The sequence below is a fragment of the Pelmatolapia mariae genome, linkage group LG17, assembly GCF_036321145.2.
Source record: "Pelmatolapia mariae isolate MD_Pm_ZW linkage group LG17, Pm_UMD_F_2, whole genome shotgun sequence".
NCBI classification, from domain to species: domain Eukaryota; kingdom Metazoa; phylum Chordata; class Actinopteri; order Cichliformes; family Cichlidae; genus Pelmatolapia; species Pelmatolapia mariae.
Genome location: NC_086242.1, coordinates 14,988,437 through 15,011,606, shown reverse-complemented (window position 1 = coordinate 15,011,606; position 23,170 = coordinate 14,988,437). Strand labels below are relative to the sequence as shown.

At 40.0% G+C, this 23,170-nt stretch overlaps 2 protein-coding genes across 16 annotated transcripts in view; both read left to right on the top strand.

Moving 5' to 3' along the window:
• magi2a (membrane associated guanylate kinase, WW and PDZ domain containing 2a) overlaps positions 1–12,615 on the top strand; it is a 257,427-nt gene extending 244,812 nt beyond the window's left edge. For 5 of the 12 annotated variants that reach the window (XM_063460657.1, XM_063460662.1, XM_063460656.1 and 2 more), the window contains 2 exons: positions 2,651–2,789; positions 6,391–12,614. In XM_063460657.1, coding sequence (XP_063316727.1) covers positions 2,651–2,789; positions 6,391–7,112 — 861 coding nt within the window. In that variant the 3' untranslated portion in view covers positions 7,113–12,614. Of the gene's footprint in view, positions 1–2,650; positions 2,790–3,075; positions 3,187–6,390 lie in introns of all 12 variants that reach the window. The other 7 variants (XM_063460653.1, XM_063460652.1, XM_063460651.1 and 4 more) reach the window with 3 other exon arrangements.
• A 6,264-nt stretch (positions 12,616–18,879) lies between these two features.
• The window catches only part of si:dkey-97m3.1 (fatty acyl-CoA reductase 1), a 58,231-nt gene continuing 53,940 nt past the window's right edge, over positions 18,880–23,170 (top strand). Inside the window, exon 1 of one of the 4 annotated variants that reach the window (XM_063500721.1) lies at positions 18,880–19,133. In XM_063500721.1, coding sequence (XP_063356791.1) covers positions 19,125–19,133 — 9 coding nt within the window. In that variant the 5' untranslated portion in view covers positions 18,880–19,124. Of the gene's footprint in view, positions 19,188–20,666; positions 20,775–23,170 lie in introns of those variants that run through there. The other 3 variants (XM_063500718.1, XM_063500717.1, XM_063500719.1) reach the window with 3 other exon arrangements.

The following is a 23,170-nucleotide window of genomic DNA, read 5'->3' as shown; positions in this document are numbered from 1 at the left end:
AAGCATGGCTGTCACTGTGGATTTGAGTAGCGCTTTAACACATACTCAGGTGTGGAAACCAAAAAGCCCACATGCTCTGTGACTCCCTGCAGTCACTCTGACATTTTGAGTTTGAGCCAAGTAGTTTCTACTCAACAGGCTCTTAAAAAGGAGGAAAAAAACCCTCTTGCGAACAAACTAATCAGCAACAAGGAGCGCTTACAATTTCTAACAGGTTTTTTTTTAGGTTAAATGTCACTGTAGATGTTGTTAAGAAAATTGTATGAAGTGATTGATTTTTACAGATAATCATTCAGCACATTTAATTACTTCTCCGAGGTTCGCTCCCATCTCGTGCTTTTTGAGCTCACGTGCTGTCCATTCAGCTTTCTTTCCCTCTTTATTAAAGATGAAAATGGAGATCACTCTCTGCTGCTGTTAGGGGCTGAGGATTAATGAAAACTGTCTTGGCTTCCACCTCTTCAGACCACTGTAATGACACGTAATGACTCCCCCTCTCTTGACTCTAGTCCACTCCTAACTTTAAAATTACCCTCCTACCATTACTGGGAGACTTCTCCATTTGTTAGTGTAATTGGCTCAGCACGTTTTGTCCTGTTCCTCATGATTTCTCCCATTAGTGAACCTCAGGGCCCTCACATGAAGGGCTTTGAAGTGTTTCATATTTGAGCCATCCTCACATACACCAGGGAGTGGTCACATAAAGAAGGGATAGGCCTGGGAATATTGACTTTAGTTTTTAGCTGAGCTATTGCTGTTATGATTATTTTATACACTTAACAACCAGTGTATTATGTATTCTTCTTCAACTGCTCATTAACACCTCATTAACACAGATATATAAACAACCAATCAGATGGCAGCAGCCCAATGCATTTAGTCATATAAACATGATCAAAATAAGTTGCTGAAGTTCAAACCGAGCATCAGAGGATTGGGCAAACGTTACCTGGATCTATCCTGCCTTGGTTCTAGCTCCTGCTCCTGCTGCTGCTGCTGCTGCTGCTGCTGGTGGTGTAATGATGTGGATATTTCTTGGCAAACTTTTGGCCTCTTGGTTGAGCATCATTGAAACGCCACAGCCGACCTCAGGATTATTGCTGACCATATCCAAACTTTTATGACCACAGTGTCCCCAGCAGTAACCAGATGACACACCATGTCACAAAGCTCAAATCATCTCAAACTGGTTTCTTGAATATGAAACTGTACTCAAATGGCCTCCACAGGCACCAGATCTCAAGCGACTATAGCACCTTTGGATGTAGTGGAACGGGAAAGTCACATAATGGATGTGCATTCAACAAACCTGCAGCAACTGTGTGATACAGCTGTCTTAATAAGGATCAAAATCTGTGGAGAATGTTTCCAGTACCTTAAAACAGCTCTGAAGGCAAAAGTTCAGAAATCCAATCCAGTACTATTAAGGCGTAACTAATAAAGGGGCCAGTGATTGTAGATCTGTATTGATCCTTATAAACGCACAAGGAAACATTTCATACAAATAGCAAGGGTCATCTAATAATTTAGATTTATCTGCTCCATTCCTACTGCTTTGTTTTGGATTGATTGAGGGCAGTTTGGTTTTCCCTTCAGTGGTCAATGAGCTTTATTGATACTCCGTCTAATCGATGCACGCAGCTTCAGACTTGTTCCAGTGGTTGCTGTATTTGGCTGTTCTGAACACAGCCAGCACAGCATTTATCGATCACAGAACAAAGCTGCCCTAAGTTCATGGCTGAAAAATACTTCTTCTTTCATTCAAACAGAAGCATGTTGACAGTTTCTAGACTGCGTTTGATTTATTCAATTATATTATAGGTGTAGTTGTTACCTTTGTGAGGCCTATGTCTTCTTCGTCTATTAGAAGTACCCTAACACTACACTGTTTGATGACTGTAACTAATTTAATGTTCTATGTAATTTTGTTACATTGGTACAATGCAAAATGTTTAATTTAATGGAATCTGATCAAATCAGATTTACTTCACTCATATACATTTAGTTTATACAAAGCACATTTTTCAGTGATAAATCATTTCAATGAATGCCTTTGATTTTATATGTTTCAGTTGCATTTTACTCTGAATTACTGCTTCATGTTTATTGATGTTGAAGAGTTATTTCCGAGTGTATGTCATGAAGAAAAATGAAATGACTTACTTGTAAAAAAAATTGAAAGAAGACAAAAAAGGGCATGATCTGAAAGCAAGGATGGAAAATAAATGTTGTGTATGAATGTTCTGGTCTGTTGTACAGCAAAGATGATGCAAACAATTTAATAACAAGAGACCAAGCAACCCCAAAAGTAGGAAAATAGGGCTATATATCAGACTTGCTTTTTGGTGGCTCACAGTTACATCAGTGATGTGTCATGTGTGTATCCCTAAATTGTCACTAATCAAATAAAGGCAAAAATGCCTAAAAGCACTATTTAAAAAACATCCATAAGTTTAATCTAAAGCAAATAAACCCCAGTCTACAATCCAGAAAGATTTTGCTTAGGTTTGATTTAGATTTAGCATGTGACCAAAAGCTGTAAGCATATTGTTATACCTAAAATGTCTTATTGATTTGACCTTGCATGGAAAGTACAAACAGACTTCTCAGCTTCTTTCTTTGTTTTCTTTGCAAACTTCCTGACATCCAGGTTGGGGACCAGATCATTGAGATCAATGGAGAGAGCACTCGGGACATGACCCATGCTAGGGCTATCGAGCTCATCAAGTCTGGGGGCAGGCGGGTTCGTCTCCTCCTAAAGAGGGGTACAGGGCAGGTCCCAGAGTACGGTAAGGTTCTAAACTTTAAATTATTTGTCTTTCAGATCATTTCTTTCTTAACACGTAGTATTTTCTTCACTGTTAATCTAGTATCACAATGACTCTGAATAACATTAATCTGACATGCATTTTTATTCATATTGTATCTTCTGCCTCTGTAGCCGTCATCCTTTTGTATTTAATCTCTTAATTCTGTATTTCACTGTTGCTGTAAACTAATTGTCTCTTCTGTCTTAACTAACACTAGTTTATCTTCTGTCCATTTCAGTGATCTATCACTAATTGATTGGTCTAGGTTGTTACTTCCCCTTCTATAGGAATGGTATCTTCCAGTCTCTCCATGTGCATGAAAAGTGACAAGCATGGCTCCCCCTATTTCTTCCTAACGGGCCACTCTAAAGACACGGTTTGTGACCATACGAATGTTTCTTTCTCTTCACTTAACCCTTGCTTTCTGTGCTGTGGTATTGTGCGTTGTTTTCACATCAAAACTTGTTTTATAACTTTGAAAAGCCCCAAACTCTTGAAGATTTTTCTTTTCTTTTCTTTTCTTTTTTTTGCTCCAGGAGTAATCAACAAAAATCACACCAAGCTGCAGGAGGTTGTAAAATTAGTGAACATAACTCTGTTCCCGACTGAAAGATAAATCAGCCACCAACAGCTACCTACGGGCTCAAAAATAAAGCTATATGAGCGTGCATCCTGAGCCAGCCAGGGGAAATGAACGTGAAATATTACAGCAGATTATTTACCCAGTAAAGTTTCGGCGCAGCATGAATTGAGCCTGGAAGGGGACATTTATTTGTATGACACTGCGGGCAATAAAACTCCAATGCGTCACTCACTCCTGTGGCTTCTGCGTCAGCATGATGCTCACTTTTTCTGCATTCTCTGCCTTGCCACTTTATCTGTTAACCCCCCTCTCTGTGAGGCTTATTCATCAACAACTGGCCTTGGTGGTCACCCCTGTCGCTCCCCCATGTCTGCCCTTCTCTGCTAGTCCCCTTCCAGCCCAGGTTTTAATCTCTCTGTGTGGAGAGCTTTTTTTAATACTTGCCTTGAGCTACAATCTTGAAATATGCACACAAGGAGTCCTGGTGTGGTCAGCCAGACAACACGGCACCCTATCTGTGGATAGCTACTCTTATCCGAGTTCCCCTGCAGCCTAGTAGCAACATTTTTTAACCCACATGGCCTAATCTGCGTGGGTTTGATTCAGCATTTAATCATTCCTAGTTTACAAGCACTTTATTTGCATACTGGAAGGTTATTCAAATCACGCGCAGTGATTAATTTGCCTATTTAAAGCATTAGCATACTAATGTTCAAAGGAGCGAGCTATTTTTGTTTCGGGTTGCTGTGAGATTTTTAAGGGTTATGCAAAATAAAGCACCAAAAATCAAGAGTATAAACTGTGTGATGTAGCTGTGAGTATGAGCACAAATGTTATTTTGTGTTCATCTGCGTGGCGTTGAGATATTGAGTCCGCCCTTTTAAATGTAAGGCTTGCGCCTCAAGAGTATGCGTTTATCAAATTTATCAAAACTTACACTTAAGCTTGCTACTTAGGTGGTCAAAGTTATTTGCTACTTTTAGTAAAGGAACATGAAAGCAAACTATGTAAAAACAGTTTCAGAGATAAAAGTTAATAGCACTTAGCATCTCATTAGCATATTTCTGTTAAAAACTTTTCTTCTGTTTTGCGTAGTAATTTTCTCTTAAAAGGTTTTTTTCAGAAACAGAAATCAGTTCAGATACAGTTTTTGTATGCTGAGTAATACGTCCTGTGTAACTGCTGTAAACCCTCACACTAACTGTTCAGCACTAAACTGTAGACCTCAGCATTATATTTTGCTTCCAAGGACCCAGATGTTTAAAGTGGTCTTGAGCAGTAGTTCTCCGCTTTCTAAAGGTCTTTTTTCACTCATTTTCATTCCCGTCCTTTCAGGGGAATGTTTTTTTGTGTGTTTTGCCATTAACACTGACTCATTCTAGCATTAAAAGGCATCTAACTCAAGGGATGAATCAGTGTTGTGTCTACACAGAACAGACTTTGTGAAGATCCAGTTTTAAATTGTAACTTTTGTTACTACCGGCCTGTCAGAAAAACATGATTTGTTGCAATTTCTTTAACGACCACAGAAAAGTACAGTCAAAGTTTGATCCACAATGCAATGCCACCTGGAAATCAGCTGATTGGCAACGACTTAATTTTTCACAATGATCCCAAACACACTGCCAGTGCAATAAAACATACCAGGATAGAAAAATACACATACCAGTCATGGATTGGTCTCCCCAGAGCCCAGAACTCAACATTATTAAAGCAGTGTGGGATCATCGTGGCAGAGAACAGAACAAAAGGCAGCCAACATCCAAAGAAGAGCTTTGAATGTCCTTAAAGAAGCCTGGAGTACTATTCCTGAAGACTACTTAAAGACATTACAAGAAAGTTTACCTAAGAGAGTTCAGGCTGTGTTAAAGAATTAAAATCGTCAAACCAAATGTTGACTCTTCGAGCTCACCGTAGTGCAAACTCTGTTTTTGCCTTAATAACTGCATTTCCATGTTGCACATTACTGTATATTTTGCAAAATGCAATTTGCTTTACTTTACCCCCGTTTTTATACAGCCTTGTCTTATTTATTGTATTATTTTTTTAAGTTGGTATTTTTGTATGTATTTTGTATTTCCCCGTTGCATTCCTGCCCTATTTAAGTGAGAGTACTGTCACTGAAAGTGTTTTTAAATACATTAATTAATTAATTATATTTTTTGTGTATTGAGTCAGAGAAGTGATCTTTGGCAGTATCTGACCTCTGTCTGATTCTGCTCTTGCTAAATGGTTAAAAATAAGCTTTTATAATTTCAGATGATTTTGATAAGCACAGATCTAGGTATTTATTTTGTAATGTGCTATAGTGACTTCGCTGAAATGTAGGGAGATTAAGTGATCCAACATCGTAACCAGCATACTGTAGGTAAAACACTGTGAAGCTCCAGTTTGCTCAGAAATGACCTCCTGCTCGTCCTGCATTCAAAATGCTCCAGAGCTTCTTATAATTGGGCCTCATGGCGCCGGTGTAGCAAGCCTAGCCTCTGCCCCCTGCCTAGACCACTGAAAATGACTGATGGCCCAGGGACCGAGGCTCATCGGTGCGGAAACAGAAGCTAACAGTCCGTGAGAGTGGAGAGTTGTGGAGGAATGCACCACAGATTCACTGCGGAAGCTACACCGATACCGAGTTCCTCCAGCTTTAGAGAAAAAGAGAGAGAGGCACTCTGCCCCTATGGTTTTCATTCTCACTAAAGCACCACCCTATTGGGCACATCATCCATTTCATTAAACCTGTTTTCGATTTTCCGCCAACATTTTAGGTTGGCCAAGGCCTTTAAGAGAGTTATGGGAGGCAGATGGATGTTGTCTAAAAGTAGAGTTGCCCTGTGACACGTCTGAAAGTAGGTTATCGTCCTGTTCTGATATTTACCTCAGTGCTTCCAGCTTGTAGAATAGGCATGATTGCTGTAATGATTAGAGTTTATTGTATTTAATGTTTTTGGGTGAGTGGTGTTGTTATGTTGTTATTGACTGCGCCCCTATGCATTCCAGACAATGCCGCCCCATGGGATGGTCGCCCTTCAGCCTCCCCAAGCCTGTCGGAAATAGCCCCTCCCATCGAAAGCCTTTCCATGTCATCGCCTTCATCTCATCTAGCCCCAGCCCCCGACCTTCCTCATCTGCCACCTCAGGATGTCCATCGAGACCCGGTGGCACGAGATAGCAGGACGGAGCGTTCGAAGAGCCCCCAGAAAGCCGAGCTGCTAAACCCAGACCCAATCAGCCACGCGAGGAGAGCGGCTGCAACCAGCGGGAGCAGCAGAGCTAAGAAGGAGGGTGGCAGGTCCACCCACAAGGGCCTCAGGATGCAGCCGACTCCTGATGGGGAAGGGGGCAAGGACGGGCAGAGCGGAGAGCCTAAACCTTCCAGAAGCAACAGAGAAAGGTCCAAGGAGAGAAATACTAGGGACAATAGAGAGTCCACTCACTCTCCTAGCAGCTCTAAGCTCCCACACATTAACGGGAACAGCAGGGAAGATGTAGAGCGCTGGAGTGGTGCAAAGCAGGGGGAGCTGGAGCAGAGCAAGCCCAGGCCCAGGGAACTAGAAAGGGGCCAGGGAGAGAGATGGCCTAGCCTACCCAACAAGAGCACCAGCAGCAGCAGCATCGCAGCGGGGAGGAAGGCCACAGTCTCTCCTGGACCTTGGAAGATCCCTGGATCAGACAAGCTGCCCAGCACCCTGCGCACAGGCACGTCCACTCTGAGCAGATAACCCCGCAGCTTCAGCAGAAAACAGTGGCCACACTCATCTGAACTAAACCACCCCATCTGGATGAAAGTACCATTCTCACACCCTCCTGTGCTCCTGCATCCCCTCATCGACCTGTTCTCCCATACAGTCAAAACCAAGAGGAGGGGGGCAGGGTGATCTGGACCACGTGTTTTTAAAGTTTTATTTATGGAACTGTATTTTAAATTATTTTGGAGAAACATATTTTACACCTACCACCTTAAGAACTGGAAAATCATCCAAGTTAACACACACAAAAGAAGAGCAAATAGAGTCTTTGTGTAGCGTGGTGGGAATCATTTGTGGAGTAAATGAATTTTGAAGACCTCTATTTTGCTGAACTGAGGGGGGGGGGGGTGCAAACATGCAAATATAAACAACATAGCAGGAAGTAAATGTCGGTTGGATTTTTTATATATATATCTACACAGTGGAGTCTATTTTATGAAAAGGAATGTTTAACGGATGTTTTTGAGGAGAGTGAATGGATCAAAGAGCGACCGCGGAAATGAAATCGACTCATCAGCAGAAACTTTGCCTTAACAGAGACTGTATTGGGCCTGAACCTGTCTTGAATAATCTATCAGATGATTATAGACATAGATATATTATAACGAATATGAATATGTGGGAACATTTTGTAAATAAGATCATCTTTAAGTGAACATATAGAAATTCTAGTCTACAAATAAATGAGCGAAGCAGCACGACATGCCCCGGATCTTTAGGTAGCTCCTTGCTCCTGCACACTCCTGTTCCGCCCTGCGATCACAGGTCTGAGTCTCAGCAAGCCTGCTGCGATCCACTGCACGGCCTGTTTGAATCATTCGGGCTTCAGTGGGAGTGTCTCTTCAATCTGTTTTCCTTTCTTGTGTGCTTAACGATCAAAGCAATCTGCGACAGTGGTGTCCTGTCGGACACTGAGAGAAGGAGCTTGCGCGATACCAACGAAGGGGCAGAGTGCCTTAGACTGAGGACAAAAGGTTCAACCATGAAAATACTGCAGAGGGTTCAACAGAGGCTGCTATACAACACCCACTCTACAGATATAAATATAAACTGCATTTCTTTAGTGTGACACGGTGAAATATATAATTTATTTCACAAGCTTATGTATGAAAATGAGTCCATTAGCGGAGGTATCCACGGTCCCTTTTTATTTGTGCAAGTGGTTCATCTCGGGTCATGATGCTTTTCATTACTGATTTCTTAATGAGGTCTGACACCAGTAATTTCCATGAAGAATTGCTTATATGAGATTGTGTAATCAAACGTCGCCACATGGCAGACAGAGCTTTGCACCCTAAACCAAACCAAATTAATAAAATCTGATATTAATTCAGTAGAGAATCAATCTCACCTTCTCAGAAGCTCACTTGCGTAACAATCTGCATCTTGAAGGAAGGACTGAATGCTCATGTGAACGTGACACTTTGTCAGCTGCTGAATTAAATTTTTTTTTAAGAGATTCTGTCTACACTGTGTGATATTGAGACATATATCCATGCCAAAGCTCTTTTGAGGGTTCCTGGGTTTTTTTTTTAAGCATTCCTGCCCAAGAATCTGACTGACTTTGAAGGCAACGCTTGTATTTCTATACATCAAGCTCGTAACTAGCTAAGCCCTGCCGCCTTTGGTTACTGCCACAGTTCCTGTCAAGCTTTCTATTCTTGCACAATGTTTGATAAAACGGTGACGCTAAGACTTCAAACGGCGCGTTCTTGATTACAGGCAGAGGTACTTGAAAGCAGCTTGACATTTAATGTCACAGGAGGGAAAGATTTTTAGGATGAAGACTGTCAGGTGAAGTTGGACAAAATGTCTCATCTGTCTCAGATAGCATTGCCTGAGGTTGCTGGAACATAAACTACACAAAACTACAAAAGTTACGTTGATACTATAATAAAGAGCGTTGGGGAAACTTAATTGAATTAGTAATTTTACAAACCTTTACAATCTAAATATTGCTCATACTAGAAGAAGGTGAGCTATAGCAAAAAGGCCCTAAGAACTTCAGGGTTTTGCACTTGTTGGCAGTGTAGTCTTTGATCTGGTTTTTCCAAGTTTAGCGCAAAGTCCAGTCCTGTGACCTGGCATTGTGTTGCATTTAAATGTAAAAAGACAGAAGAGGTAACCTAGTAACCTTTTGCAGCACAGAGTCTTATAAATGCACAGCGTGCAATGCTGCTCCTTTATGTTTGCTGACTGTCTCAGTTTTCATATAAGGTGCAATGATGAGTAAGAAACGGATAAAATTTGATAAAAGTCAGTTAATTTTTTTTTTTACACAGTATTAATATTACTAAAATGTTTCAAAAGAGAAAGCTACTGTACTGAGGTCAAATATGCATATGCTATATGTGTGTGTAAAAAGCTGTTTGCTAGCCTGTTAGCCACAACAGCATTAAAGTCATAATACCAGTATGTCAGTGTTGTGTTCAGATAGCTGCACACTCATAAAGTGGCCAGAAAAAATGTACTGGAGTCTAAAAATAAGCAACGGTAGCTGGTATTCAGTAGATTACAGTAAAAAAAAAAGCTAAAAAGTCCCCTCTTTCCTTTTGACAATAAAAACATCTTGGTTTATTTCCAGACTGCAATAAATTCACATTTTAAATTGTGCATGCATAAAAGTGTCATCCACACTTTTATAGTCTGGAGAGTTGTTTAGTGTGGGTCTTAAATGTGAGCCTAGTGCGCAGCCAAAGCCGTCACTGTTTATAACAATCAGTTCAGTTTTATTTTTAATTTTAAGTTATAACTAAAGTAGGACTAACGTTAATCCTAATTTTGAGTTAATAAGTTAATAAAATCTCAAGATACCTCCATCAAAATATTCAGAAAAGAGCTTTGAATTAAAAACTCCGTAATACTAAATGAAACAGAAAAGCCCTACAAAATAACCAAAATCCCTGTGATAAACCCACAGACTGTGACAGAAAAATGGGTGGGATTATTTCATTGCATTTATGGAACATTTATTTGTAGTTTCTGTAGTGAAAAACCCAAATATATGGCAAAATAATAATTGGATTACATGAATCACTGCATCAAAACAAATGAAGTTCAACTGCCAGCAAGCTATAATAATAAAATAATGTTAAAAATACTAATTTAGTTACATGTAGTTCTCTGTTCCCCAACACTGTAAGTCACCCTGCAAAGGATTACAGATAAAGCATTAATTCCTTTTGCTATTGTTTTTAGTTTTGAGGCTAAATAACTGCGCAGAGATATCACCCACCCTTAAATGTGCCAAACAGTAAGCACACCACACAGACAAGCGCATGAATCCAAAGCTTGACAGGGCTGCAGTGCATTCTTTGAGTCACTAAAATGGAACTGAATGGCTGTTGAATGGGAGGAATCTAGCAAACGGTTAATTTTGAGTATTTTTCTCTGAATGAGCCGCAATCAGAGAGCCTAAGAAAAAAACAAAAAACCTCCTTTCCTTCTTCTGCTGAGGGACATACTGATAGTGTTTGAGTGAGCAGAGGGACACAAGTCATTATGTTTGCCGTTGTAATCCGTAATTACACACGCACTAAGCAGACTGACTTAAAAACACAATCCAACACAGAGGGTTTGAAATGGGAGGAATGGAGGAATCACCAGCCGGGAGCAAACAATTGAGCTTTTCAGTCACTTGTAAAATGCCTCAGTTACACGCCGTCACATCACAACCATTTAGTTGGACTGCTCCTTTATTTTGTGACTTCAGATTTGAGCAGAAGCTGGAAAACGTGTCTTTTTTTGCTCTGCCTTTGCACAAATCACTGCTTTCCACATCTGAGCTGTCTCCATCGAGTCAAACTGTAAGTAGTTTTCTAGGGAAATTTAAAAAGAAAAAAAAAACCTAGGGGTGTGTTAAAGTGTGTGTTTGAGAACGACAAACACACGCTTTCGCACCACCATATAAACCCCAACAACCTGAGCGGCTCAGTATCACTGTGTAGTGTTATAGCAGTGTGTAGACCCTGAACAAATATCTCTATAAATATGACTCGGTGTACTATTGATGGTCACAAAGACTGTAAGTGGAGCAACTATTTTTATGAAATGCAACACTATGAATATATTAACTTTTGCAAAAATCTTGTTTACCTGTATGATATTCTGAAACGCTGTCAAAATAAAACTCTTGACACAAGATGGGAAATTTCTTAGGATGTGCCGCTGTGTGAGTCCTTGTGGATGTATGGATGCTGTTTTTGTTTGCTCTGTTATGGCCGCAGAGGTTGCCAAATGCAAGATTTGATTAATCAACAAATAATTTTTTTATGTAAAGTATTTTTAAAAATTGCCCAAAAAGGAGAGGGGAGTCAAGCAGTTAAATAATGCATAAACCAAACCAGATATGAAGAGTATAAGAGATTCCGTTTTGCCTTAATTCTTAATGGCATGGATTCAACAAGGTGCTGGAAAGGTTCCTCAGAGATTTTGGTCCATGTTGACATGAAAGCATCACACAGTTGAATCTCCTGTTTCACCACATCCCAAAGGTGCTCTACCAGATTCAGATCTGGTAACTATACAGGCAATTTGAGTACAATGAACTCATCACGTCATGTTCAAGAAACCATCCTCTACACCATTACATCAGTACTGCCAGCCTGAACAGCTGATACAAGCCAAAATGTTTTCCATGTTTTTGTGTTGTTTACCCAAAATTCTCATCCTACATCCAAATGTACCGACTGAAATTCAAACTTGGATCAGGAAAGATTTTTCAATCTTGCCAATTGTAGCTTGATTTCTTGTTCACCTGGTGTGATCTTCTGCTGTGGTATCCAATCTACCTTTGCTGTAATGAGTGGTTATGTGAGCTGAACTTTAGCAGGTCATCTTGACCATGTCTGCAGGACTAAATGAACTGATTTACTGTCATGTGACTGGTTGAATAGATGTTGTTAATGATCACCTGAACTTACTACTAAATAATGGATCTACAGTGCTGAGACCATCGCCAGAACACAAGTTCACACGTGGAAATGTTCTTTTTTTAAAAAAGCTACATTTTCAATGAAAAAGCTGCAGTTAGTGAATTTAAAGTAAACTATTTGAGTCTGCCCTGGTCTAAATCAGCTAAGTGATTTATTACATTGAGTTCTAACTCAAACTGTAAATATAAAACAGCAGTTACCACCTTCACAGCTCTATCTGATACACATTAAAATTGTAACTTTACAGTCTGCTATAAACCATGTATTCATTGTTTGTGTATCATTCATAAATTATTTAAGCAAACTGTTTTGTATTGATTTGCTCTGTATTCTGCAGTCTGCCTCTGCTCAACTCTTGCCTATGAAGTGTCTCAGTTTGGCCACATGGAGGCGTCTGGTAACCAGATTGTAATCTAACAACAAAACTACCAAAGGAAATAGTCTGGTGTTAATGGTTTTAATTGTTCAGTCGCATGCTAATATTTTTGTTTTTTTAAATTAGTGATTTCCTTTCATATGCTGGAGAAAAAATGAAATAGAATCTGCTCCTTCTGTTCCCCGTGTGCACACTTGTCATGTCTTCACTAGAGGTCAGTGTAGGCCAGGCTTTCATTTTTAATGCTGCTTGGTTTCATAATTGTAATAACTTACATAAAGTTATTAGTCAGACATCTCCTCTTATAAAATGTTTAGAGGATTTTATCACCCAGTGGGATATTATAGTTTCATAAACGACCGTCTGTCACATCATGTACCACATTCTTGGCTCGGGACAGCATTTTATGGTTTCCTTAAAGCACTATACATCATCCAGGTGATATTTTGGTCTTAAAACATGCACATGCACAATATTTCACTCTCAGAGCTTTGCACTTTGGTGTCCAAGGTATAATGATGTCACGAAAAAGTCATACTTTGGTTAATAGGGTGTCTCCAATGCACATATAGATCTTTGCATCTTGCAGGCAGGAAGAGTGTGAGATGATGCACCGCAGGGGTGGGACAATGAGCTCTCCTGCGGAGACAACGTTGGTCGGGTCTTCCTGCTGCCAGCTGGAGGCTGCTGGCTGGTGTGTGTATTCACCGCAGGACCAAATCAATCCAGAGCTGCACTCGTGTCTCTGCCGGGAAAACAACAAGCTTAGCACAGACCTTAACAGCCTGCTCAGCTCCATCTAAGGAGGAGGACAGAGATGAAAGACTTCCTTTTAAATGTTTTTCAAGCAGTACTTAAAGTGGACCTATTAAGCATTCTTTCCAACTCTATATTATTATTTTCTAAGACTATTTTTTAGTGATTTACAGTTCAGGAAAAACTCTGCTGCCCTACAGTTCATCTTGTCTAAGACGAGCTGCTTCAGAGCAAATTAATGACTTTTTTTTAAGGGAAAATAAACAAGCAAGACTTTACTGATGCTGGACCTTTACGTGAAATTCAATGAAATTCAGTGATTTTTGTTTTGTTTTTTTGTTAATAATAATAATAATATAAAAAAAAAAACGTGGGATGTGGGGTATGAACATTTTTCGGCTTCCAAGGTGGGACATGCTGTTATAAGCCAGCTCTCCTCTAATTGGCTACCACACCCAAACAAAAGGTCTGAACAGCAAGTAGGTGGAGCTTCAGAGCTTTGCGCTTCAGATTACCATATAAGGGCTATCCTCTCTCTCTGACATCACACAGAGCCAAGAGTAGAGAAAGCCATTTGAAGCTGGAGCTTTTGATTCAATAGGATTATGTCTCCATGCACAGACCTCATTATTTGAAATTTTGGCTCTGTTTAATGTGAGCTTCCACCTTTACAACAATGCATGTATAACAGAAAATAATAGAGCAAGAAGGTCCTCTATTCAAAAGCCTTCTGAGTCCTGGGTGCGTGCACGTTCTTCCTCTGTTTAGTCACTGAGATAATCTGTGATGCTAAACTTACCACAGATGTCAGGTAGATGAAGTGTTTACAGTGCATAGACTAGAGCACCATCCAAATGCATTTACCTATGATTGCATGGGCAAATGTGTTTTATAGTGCTTTGATTGGTTAGTAAGAAAAGAAAAGTGCCATTCAATTTCCTTTTAAAGGAAATCCCATCCATTTATACATGGTTAGGCTCAAAACACAGTAGAACACCTAAATTGTATAAGAAGATAATTTCATGAGTTGAAATTGTTCATTTAAAATGTGTGCACACACACACACACACACACACACATACACTAGTAACACTATGCCTCACAGACTTGGATCTCCACATGATGCCTTAATGGTATCTTTAAAACACACACTAATGCAGTTGGCAGCAGGCATGAGTCAGATATTTGCAGCAGTAGTATTTGATGGATGTCTCCGGTGTTCTCCAATCTTTCCGTAGCTTCTCATCAGTATTAAATATACTGCCAGTAAAATGACTGCAGCGCAATGATAAATCAAAATGACTTTGTCCCTCATTAGAAGTCAGGGTTTCAGGGTGTGGCTCTCAGATTATTTCAGATTATATCCCTGAGCATCCTAATTGATACTTAGGAGGGAGGTGTGTCAGGAATTGTTTTGGTACCTAAAAGCAGGTTATTCCTCATTTTACAGTATTCACAGAGCTCTATGTGGGAGAAGCTGTGAAGCCTTCCAAAACAGAAAAGGTCTATTCCTTCCCCCCCTTAAGTGGACAGATTTTCAGAGAGTTGCAGGAAAAATAATGAAGTCATTGTAGAAAGGGAAAAAAGCTGGAAAGTTCTGTGTGTGCATTATTTCATGCAATCCACCAGCACCATCTGTAAAATGTGTTTAAATCACAGCTTCATATATTGAACATCAGCAAAAATTGACTGCTGAGATCTAAACGATATGTTGCATAACCAGGATAATCTATAGAAAAGGGCTGAGGCAGAAGAAGACTGTCGTGTTTTGTATCCCTGTTATCAAAAAGGAGAGACTGTCCTGTTACAGCCAGCTCAGCCGCCACATATCCTGCCAGCGTGTGAGGGCCACTTCGAGGTTTGTGGGTCAAAGCCCAGTTTGCAGCCTTCTCTTTATGAATCCTGACACAGTGGTTTTAAGTGGATTTGACTTCACATCGTGAGGAGACACATTAGGGACAAGGCTTCCACTGTAGGTTTCCACTCACAAGCGTACACATGTTCGTGCATACCATACATTCTCATGAGCCAGACCTATTTAGTGTCATAACACGAGTCACATCATCCTGCATAATACTCAAAGATGTAGGATAGGAAATGACAGTATCAGCTGGAGCTTTAAGTATCTTGCTGTGAGAGGTATTGCAGTATTGAGTGATTAGTGGGTTTGTTATGAGGGGTTTTTTAAAGGCTCAAAATTGCTTTTTGGACAGAAGATCACATGCACTCACAATGGGCGTGAATATGATGGTAAGTTTGGAATTTTTATTTGAACTGTTCTTTAACAAGTTTAAAAAACAAAAAATTAGGTCGACAAGTTTGAATTTATTTTGGTTTTTCTCTCATCGACACATTGTCCAAAGTATACATACATGCTCAAATACATGTCTACACCCCCATTAATATTTGATGAAATCTCCATTACCAAGTTACACCTCAAACAGATGCTTTTGGTTGCCATCAACAAGGTTCTGGGATAGTTCTGGCTGGATATTTGACCGCTCTTCTTGGCAAAATAAGTAGAGTTCATTTAGTCAGTTAGTTGGTTTTCTGGCACATACCTGAAACTTTTAAGCATAGTCCATAAACTTCCAGATTAAAATTTAGGACTGAGGTTGGGACTTTGAGAAGGTCATTCCAGAGGCTTCATGTTATCCTGCTTTATCCATTCCAAAACCAGTTTTGGAATGTGTTGACATCAGTCCTACTGGAAAACCCACTTGTGGCCAAGTTTCAACCATCTAGCTGTTAAATATAAGTGAAACTGAACAATTTGGAGGTAGTCCTCCTCCTTCATTATTAGTACCAGTACCACTGGTACACAGCAAAACAGCCCCAAAGCATGATGCTACCAACACCATGCTCGACAGTTGCTCCAATGTTCTTAGTAAAGCTCTTTTCACCTTTACTCCTCCAAACACACCTCTTTTCATTGTAGCCAAATCTCTCATCTCATGTCCAGAAGGCATTTGGCTTGTCCATGTGGGCAGCTGCAAATTTCAGTTGAGCTTGAAGGTGTTGATTTCTTATGCAGGGGCCTCTTTCTTGGTCGGCACCCTCTCGGTCCATGTCGATGAACTCCCTTCGCTGTGGACAGTGACGCTGGTGTTCCAGCAGTTTCCAGTTCATGGCATGCTTGATCTTTGCTAGTTCTTGCATTGTTCCCTACATTATAACCAACCTTCTCTCATCTCAGGGTAATAGCTTCTTTCAGACCTTGGCAAAGTAGTGACGCATCCAAATAACTTGTACTGACATGCAAATGTTTGAACTTATGATCTTGGAATCTGCAGTATTTTAGAAATAGCTCCAACAGACCTTCCCAGCTTCTGTAAATCTACAGTTCCTTGTCTTAGATCTTTACTGAGTTCCTTGGACTTTCTCATTGTAGAAAGTCAGAGTCAATGCATTATAGAACCTTCAACACCCCTAAAAGATTTAAGTGATTGTATGTATGTATTTGAATCTGTATGTATACCTTTGACCCTACGTGGACAAGAGGGAACAAAAAATAAATTCAAACTTGTGCACCCAATTCTTGTTTTTTAAAGTTATTAAAGATGTATGCTGGACACACAATAGAAATAATAGTTCAAAGAAATTATCAAAGATCCAAATTTGCCATCACATTCATCCCCATGATTTGTATATGTGAACTTCTGCTGACAACTGTAGTTAATAAAGTAACGAGTCTGTATTACCTTTATTTAACAGAGGTCCATGCATTTTCCTGCTATTTTTGGCCATTTCATAAACGGATGTATTAAGGTTGAGGTTTTATATGCATAGTGATGTTCTTTACTAAAAAACTCTTTTTATAAGCAGGAAAAACTCTATATTCAAGAAGATATCAGCTTTTTAAATTGCCATATATCAGTACTGGTATTCTGAAAATTCTGCATTGGTGGGGCTCTATTAGATAATCAGATTCACTCAGTCTCGTCCTGTTGATATCAGGTTGGTGATTTGTGGTCAGATTTCTGCTCTTGAGGTCTTCAGCTTGTGAGTATTTTATACATCTCCTTAGATCTGGGTGTGACCAGGTGTCTCGCTTTTTTCCCACATTCTGATTTTGTAGAGATTTACTAGTCGATGGGTGAATCCTCGCAATGATTTCTAGACAAAGCAACAACTGAAATAATCTGTTTCAAAGGTTATTTGGATAAAAAGCACAGAGTAGGAAGACTATGACATCAAAGTAAACTTGACGGGAGTTGGGAAGGTCATGTTCAAATAAAATATGTCCTTCACATGATTAATGCCTCTCAGCATTACTGTCCTGTATCATTGTCCCACATTTAGTCTGCTGGGATGTGGACACTCTGCTCACATGCCATAATTTCCTTGTCTGCTATAAAACCCTGATAAGAGATATGACGCACAACCCAGTGTGTACCAAAAACACACAAGGAAGCTTAGATCTTTTAATATAATTCAGTTGTCTTTGCAGTATGAGAGCACTGAGTCACTGAGAGAAGAGTGCTGAACAACCTGAGCTCAACATAAGTGATAAAATATCATGACAGAGTGAAGAGCCCAGAGTGAATTTTAGGAGGGAGGCCCTTCTACTCAACTGCAACTGCAGTAGGTAGGAAAATCTTTTCTACCTACTGCAGTTAATATAAACATATAGGCTCCTGAGACCCAGAAGAACAAAAAATAAATAAATTTATATTTCCTGTTTTCTGTTTGATGTAATCAGAGGATCACTGATCACCCATTTGGTGGTTGTGGGCAGAGTTGTCCTATTTTCATGTTTCATGCAAAAAAACAATTTCAACACGATTTCAGTATGGTTGAAATTGAATTGATAAAAACAGGATGTGTATAGTTTAATGCACTTTTAAGCATATACATACATATCATGAGTTACATTAATTGACAGGATACAAGAGGAAATCAAACTCTTAGCTTTTATGTGTGGGATTGGTTGTGAATTAAATTGAAAACATTCTTATTTGTGATGGCTAAAAATGTCAGATGTAATGTAATTGCTGGGTCTTAGGAGGACATAATGATTCACCTCAGTGCACGGAGAAGACGCGTATCCTCCTGGGAACCTAGGGAAAGGAATCGTTACATTGAACTTATTTTGTGATTTCCTTCCTCTTTGGCGCTGAAAGAGGCCAACCAAACACATGAGATATCAATGAAAAGTCCTGTATTTACTACATCAGGACTTAGTAAGGTAGCTCAAATAAATCAAAAGACATAGACCAAAAACAAATGTCCATTACAGAGGACAAAATGCATAGGTCGGTTCTCAGGGGGATTTAGTATGCACAAAACATTACACTTCTGCGTAGTTGGAGCCATCTATATTTATTGTAAGTATTAACTGGTTTGTCTTTTTAGTATATAGATTCTTGCTATTAAATTTTCTTGTGTTTTGCAAGCTACATTCCCTATTTCCCATAGTACTAATCTAGCCATGAAATCCCTCAAATCGTTCACAATTACTAATATCCTACTTTATTTTTGTGTCAGTCATGTATCGAAGTTTTTAATCTGATAACTCACTACACAGCTCTCCCTTTCGCTTTTCAACAACAGATGACTTGTGCATACCAAGCATGCTACGTTAACTCCCCAGTTTTTTGAATGAAATTTGGTGTGGCGCTGGCTCAGCGGCTCAGCACGCAGCAGGACGACATGTACCGGGGAGGGTCACGGGCTGTGTGACACGCCCTGCTCACTCAGAGGCTCATATTGGTGTAGCGGTCTGTCTCACTGCTCTAGTCTGCAGATAGACAGGCAGGCAGTCTGTTGACTTCACAGAACCGGGCTTTTCTTACCCTGGAAGTATCCTGACGAGCCAGAGCCAGGGGCGGCCGGTGGGAGGAGGCAAAGAGACCGCAGCTGCTGCGCCGCACAGCCTCTTTGACAGCTTCAAGAGGAAGCATCCACCAGCACCGACCGATGTCTACGGTAGGGAGCGATTTTCTTCTTCTTCTTTGACTCATAAGCGACCGCCTTTTCAAGGTGAGTGGTTGATAATGATTTAGGGACGCGGTGGTGTGTCGTGGCACGCCGCTGGCCGAGCATCTTATACCCGTTTTGTCGGATGTGGGGTCGGGACTGAGCATCAGCACGCCGGGGCAGAAAACGCTCAGAGGGTCCGTGTGAACAGCCAGCTGCTACATTTCGCTGTGTTTTCGCTTTTTGACCGTGATGTGTTTGAGTGTAGAGGTGGGGGTTGTGTAGGGAAAAAGAGAGCGCACTGTTAGCACGAAGCTGTAGCCGCCTCCGAACGTCAGGGCGGCGGGTAGCAGGGCAGAGGGAGCCGCAGTCGGCGTGGAGCATCTGCGGAAAGCCGGCAGCCGATAGCGCCAGTTAGACAGGAAGTGGGAAAGCTGGGTTTCATATTAAAACAATAATAAAAAAAAAAAACTATGGCTTTATAGCTAACCACATGTAGGATCCTGTTAAATAATTTCATTTTAATTGTTTATTTGTTGCTTTCTGCGCATTTTATGACATTGCACTGAAGATGATCAGATTTGGCGCAACTATACCATTTGTTACAGGTAAACACTTCTTAACTAAATCTGCCTATTAAGGTTAAAATTTGTAGTCAGACCACACCAGCTGATTAGAAACTGAAAAGTGATGGTTTGAAGTTTGGCTTTGTACACTTTGAGTGGCTTCACACTGGCATAAATAGTTTAGATCGACTCTTGAGTTACACTGCTCATTTTAAATACATATATATATATATATATATATATATATATATCTAGCTATGTGTGGAGCAGAAAGGAAATTGGTGCCTGAGTTTCTTAGATTTATAGTGTACATATGATTTATTTGCTCTACTTTTTGCGCATTATTGGTCTAATTTTTGTTTTCCTTTAGCTTTTTTGTAGTACCTCACAGTACTATCTGTCTATCTAATTAATTTGTGGTTACTTGGCTTCTTGATGCCAAGTAATGAATCCTGAACTCTGAAATTTTACTTTCAGGCAAAAAATATCCAATAGTCTCTGTTTCCAGCTTGTCAGATGTTAAGATCCTTGTTAAATAAAAACATTTATGGTTCTGGAGTGTTTGATCATCGCCTTGGCCTGCCTTTCAGTCCCTTTCTTTGTTTGCTTATTTAAGTTTAGTTATTTGGGTTTTGGCTTTTAAATTATATTATCTGTAGCATTTGTGAGGTTAAATATTTAGAATTATACTCTTGACTGAAAGCCATGTAGTCTCAGTTGCAGACATTTGGACTAAAACTGTAGCAATTTCCTCTCCATTTTTAAAATGTTATTTTAGTTTGCAGAAGTTTACTTAATGTTAATTTAATAATTTTAGATTAGTTTCAGTTTACTATAATAATCTTGGGATTCATTGATTGATTAAAAACAATGTTGGTACCCTACCATTTTTTTCCGTTACTTTAGTTTTACTTTGAAATCTTACACCGGAAGTAAGTGCTTGTGGAGCTCGGTGTCTTGACGCAGTTGAAGTGGAGAGCGTTTGCTTGATTTGAGATGATGTAAATTCCGTTAAATTGCTTTCTAACTGTCGCAGTGATGGATATCGGTATGTGTGTGGAGGGGATGGTAGCTTTGGGTACAGGTAAGAGACCGGGTGACGGTCACGTGTTTGTGTGGTGTGCCATGTGGAAGCGACCCGCTTCAGTCCCCTCCTGTCTGCTCAGGGGTCTGACTGGGATCACTCTCCACCATGCGTCAGTCGGTGGTGACCAGCTTGTGTTCGGGGCCTTGCTTTCTTTTATTATTATTATTATTATTATTATTATTATTATTATTATTTTCCGATTTTTCTGGAGCCATTTGAGCGCACATCAGAGCCCCGTGAAACTAAATAAACTGAGTACAGATTCCCTTACAGATGTGATTTTTCTGCTTTCAGGCTGGAGTACATGAGGTTTGTGAATTTAACTGTCATCGCCATAGAGAGTTAAAGGGACAGTTCACCCTGCAATAAACAAAAAGTATAATTATATAAAAGATATTTGACCATTTGCCCCCAAACCTTTATTGATATCAGCCTTCTCTTAACTATTATTACACTAAATGGCACTCAGTGTGTGGTATTTAAAGCTCGCACGTCATTTGTGCAATTGAAAACCTCTCTAACAGCGTCTCTTTCCAGAACTCATCACCAAGTTACTCAGAAAAAACAGCAAAGCTTGTTGTTGCAGTTTCAAGTAGGAACAATTTTCTTTTTAATAAACTACACCCAGTAAATATGTCACCCTATAGCCATCTGCCATTGACTAGAGGCTCAGTCTGACCAAGGTAAACATTAGTTCAGCTGTTAAGTCAGCCAGATGCAAGTTTCTGCTGGTTGGTGGAAGAAAATAGTTCCCACCTGAAAGTGCTCACAACCAGTTTTTTTTTGTTTGTTTGTTTGTTTTCTTGGTAACTGTATCAGGATTTCCAGTGAAACACATCGCTGCTCCAGTGCATCTGTTTTTGCACTTTGAGCACTTCATGGAAAATCTAATGAAGAGGTGGGCCATCTTTAGCTGCAGTCATTATAATTTTTTTTTTTTTACTCTTTTAAAGTTGGTTTTCAGCTTTTGTTGTGAATATAGTTTAGTTTCAGGAGGAACAGTGGATTTGCTTGTTTTACTTTAGTTTTGATTAATTTCAGTGGTAGTTTGACAGCAAAGGTAGTTGACTCGCTTTAAACTTTCCCTTATTTCTTTTGATGTTACAACCTCACACTCAGACCGGTTGTACCACATATATTTGACTCTGCCGCCATCTGAAAACAGACGCTCTCTGCAGGTATGCAGACGGTCAGTAGCTGCCCACAGACTTCCCGTGTGCTAACACCTCTGAACCATAAATTCCCCATCGTGCGCTTGTTAAAGGAGCTTTATCTGTCCATCAGGCTGCTTACTGTGTGTGAGTCAGAGAAAGGCACATAAACAGCTAAAACGGTACTAAATAATGACATCTGCCTAGCTCTTTCTTTTAATACTTATTTTATGTGACTCACTTGCTTCTCCCTCGCTGTTCACTATCCACTCCCCACACACAACCAAGTCTTTCCATGACTGGTCAAACAAACAGTTGAAGATGGGAGATAAAAATCAGATATATCGGATATAAACACCCTCCTGTTTGTCCTCGTTGATCATATGCAAAGCAGATTATAATACTGATTTCATGCATTATGAGAAAACCAGTTAAAATCATTCATTTTAGGGGTTGAGGGGGGCTGTCCCCTCTCTGAGTCTTGCATCTCCTCATGGGAGCGTGTTTTATTTCGTATCTTATCATAACTTTCTGGTGTAAAGGACATGAGAAGCTTCTTGCACTGATTTCTAAATTGGGATCACAAAATGAGTTCTAATTATCTTCAAGGGATGGCCTATATTTGGCTCTCAGATAAGTGTTAGCTGAGTGTGCACACCGTGTCCAGGAGTGTGTGTGCGTTTAGACAGTGTATGTTTATGACTGCAGAAAGGTAGGGCCCGCTGCCTTCCTGCATTTGCAGTCCAGTTTGAAATCACATGTTTGTTTTCTTTCAGCACATACTTTCAATGATCTTGATGCATTTCGTAACACACAAAAAAAAGAAAGTCCCTCATGTAGCTTCCGGATTGCTTCATGTGTTCTTGCAAACTTCTTTCTCAACAGCTGCTTTACACTTGCACTTCTTTTCTGCCCTCCTTTCTCAGGTATCTAATAAATCTTTAAATGCTCCAGAGATGTGTTTCTACTCTTTCCAAAACACCTCCTCCGTGCATGTGCATACCACAGAGTAGTAGTATATGGCACACTAAACCTAGATGCATGCTGGAAGATGATTCTTTTGCTTTCTCTGCAGTTTTAAGAGGGCTTTGATATAAAGATGTGGTCTGAGGTGAGGGGATTGCGCTTCCTCTTTGGCAGATAAGCGGGTCCCGCACGGCCCTAAATCTCTTTATATTGTTAGTGTCGTCAGTCAGTGCTGGTGAGAGAGAGCCACATTGAACATTTGATCCTGCTTAACCA